This window comes from Volvox carteri (genome assembly GCF_000143455.1).
Source record: "Volvox carteri f. nagariensis unplaced genomic scaffold VOLCAscaffold_58, whole genome shotgun sequence".
In the NCBI taxonomy this organism is placed as follows: domain Eukaryota; kingdom Viridiplantae; phylum Chlorophyta; class Chlorophyceae; order Chlamydomonadales; family Volvocaceae; genus Volvox; species Volvox carteri.
Window position 1 is genome coordinate 7,921 of NW_003307601.1, and position 1,066 is coordinate 8,986.

At 58.3% G+C, this 1,066-nt stretch overlaps 1 protein-coding gene across 1 annotated transcript in view; it reads left to right on the forward strand.

Annotated features, from left to right (window-relative positions):
• The window catches only part of VOLCADRAFT_107090 (uncharacterized protein), a gene marked incomplete at its 3' end in the record, with an annotated part of 16,319 nt that overhangs the window by 7,764 nt on the left and 7,489 nt on the right, over nt 1-1,066 (forward strand). The window contains exons 4-6 of the mRNA XM_002956103.1: nt 51-359; nt 631-733; nt 766-776. Coding sequence (XP_002956149.1) covers nt 51-359; nt 631-733; nt 766-776 — 423 coding nt within the window. The remainder of the gene's footprint in view (nt 1-50; nt 360-630; nt 734-765; nt 777-1,066) is intronic.

A 1,066-nucleotide genomic window follows, 5' to 3' on the forward strand; every position in this document is an offset into this window, starting at 1 on the left:
CTCCCCCTTCCCCCGCCCAAAACACGCACACGCACACACACGCACACCAGCTGGGTCTGAACGGGAGTGGCAAGTCCTCCCTGCTGCGGGTGCTGAGCGGCGTCCTGGCGCCCGTGTCCGGGGAGCTCATCTACCCCTGCTCGGCGTCGCGCCTGTCGGTGGCGTGTCTAGACCAGCACAGCGGCAGGAAGCTGCTGGCCATGGCGGCGACGACGGATAAGGTGCAGCAGCAGCAGCAGGCGCAAGAGGGGGAGAGGAAGCAGGGGAAGCAAACGGGAAGTGATTGTGGTGGTGGTGTTGGTAGTGGCGGCAACAGGGCAGGCGGCGCTTGTACGGTGACTTGCTTCTCTGTCGTACAGGTTCGGAGGAGACGGGAGGGAGGGGAGAGAAGCGGCGTGTAAATCATTGTGAAGTAGTATCTTTTGAGGTTTTAGTCGGCTTGGGGGGTTTCAGGACGAGAGCAGCGTAGGGACCACAACCGTAGTAAACCTTCCCACCAATTCCGCCGACTGGCACAGTTTCACGGCGCCCTGCTGACCTGCTGTCGTACAGCCGTACAGCCGTACAATGTTATGATCACACCGCATCACCGCCTCTCACCGGTATTTTTCACCGCTGCCCGCACTGCAGGCTTGTGCGCCGCATTTGAAGCCTCAGGAGGTGTACGACTACCTGGGCAAGTTTGCCGTACCGGGCCCTGTGGCGGCTATGCCGTTGGCGGCGCTGAGCGGCGGTCAGCGCTGTCGTGTGGCTCTCGCTCTGGAGATGCTGCCCAGGTAGGTGATACTCAGCCCCCTACGGGACGTGTATGTATATATGTTTACATACATACAATATATACATTCATATATATACATACATACATATACATACATATACATACATATACATACATATGGTATATATATATATGGTTATAAACAAGTATCTGACCAGGCCTGACGACACTGGCCAGGGGCTGCTGCCCAGTCTCAACGGGAAGACCGCCTAAGAGCTCTCTCCCGCGGACGGGAAAGGGGCGTGAGGGGCCTCTGCCCCCCCCCCCTCCTAAGCAGCCGTGAGCCGC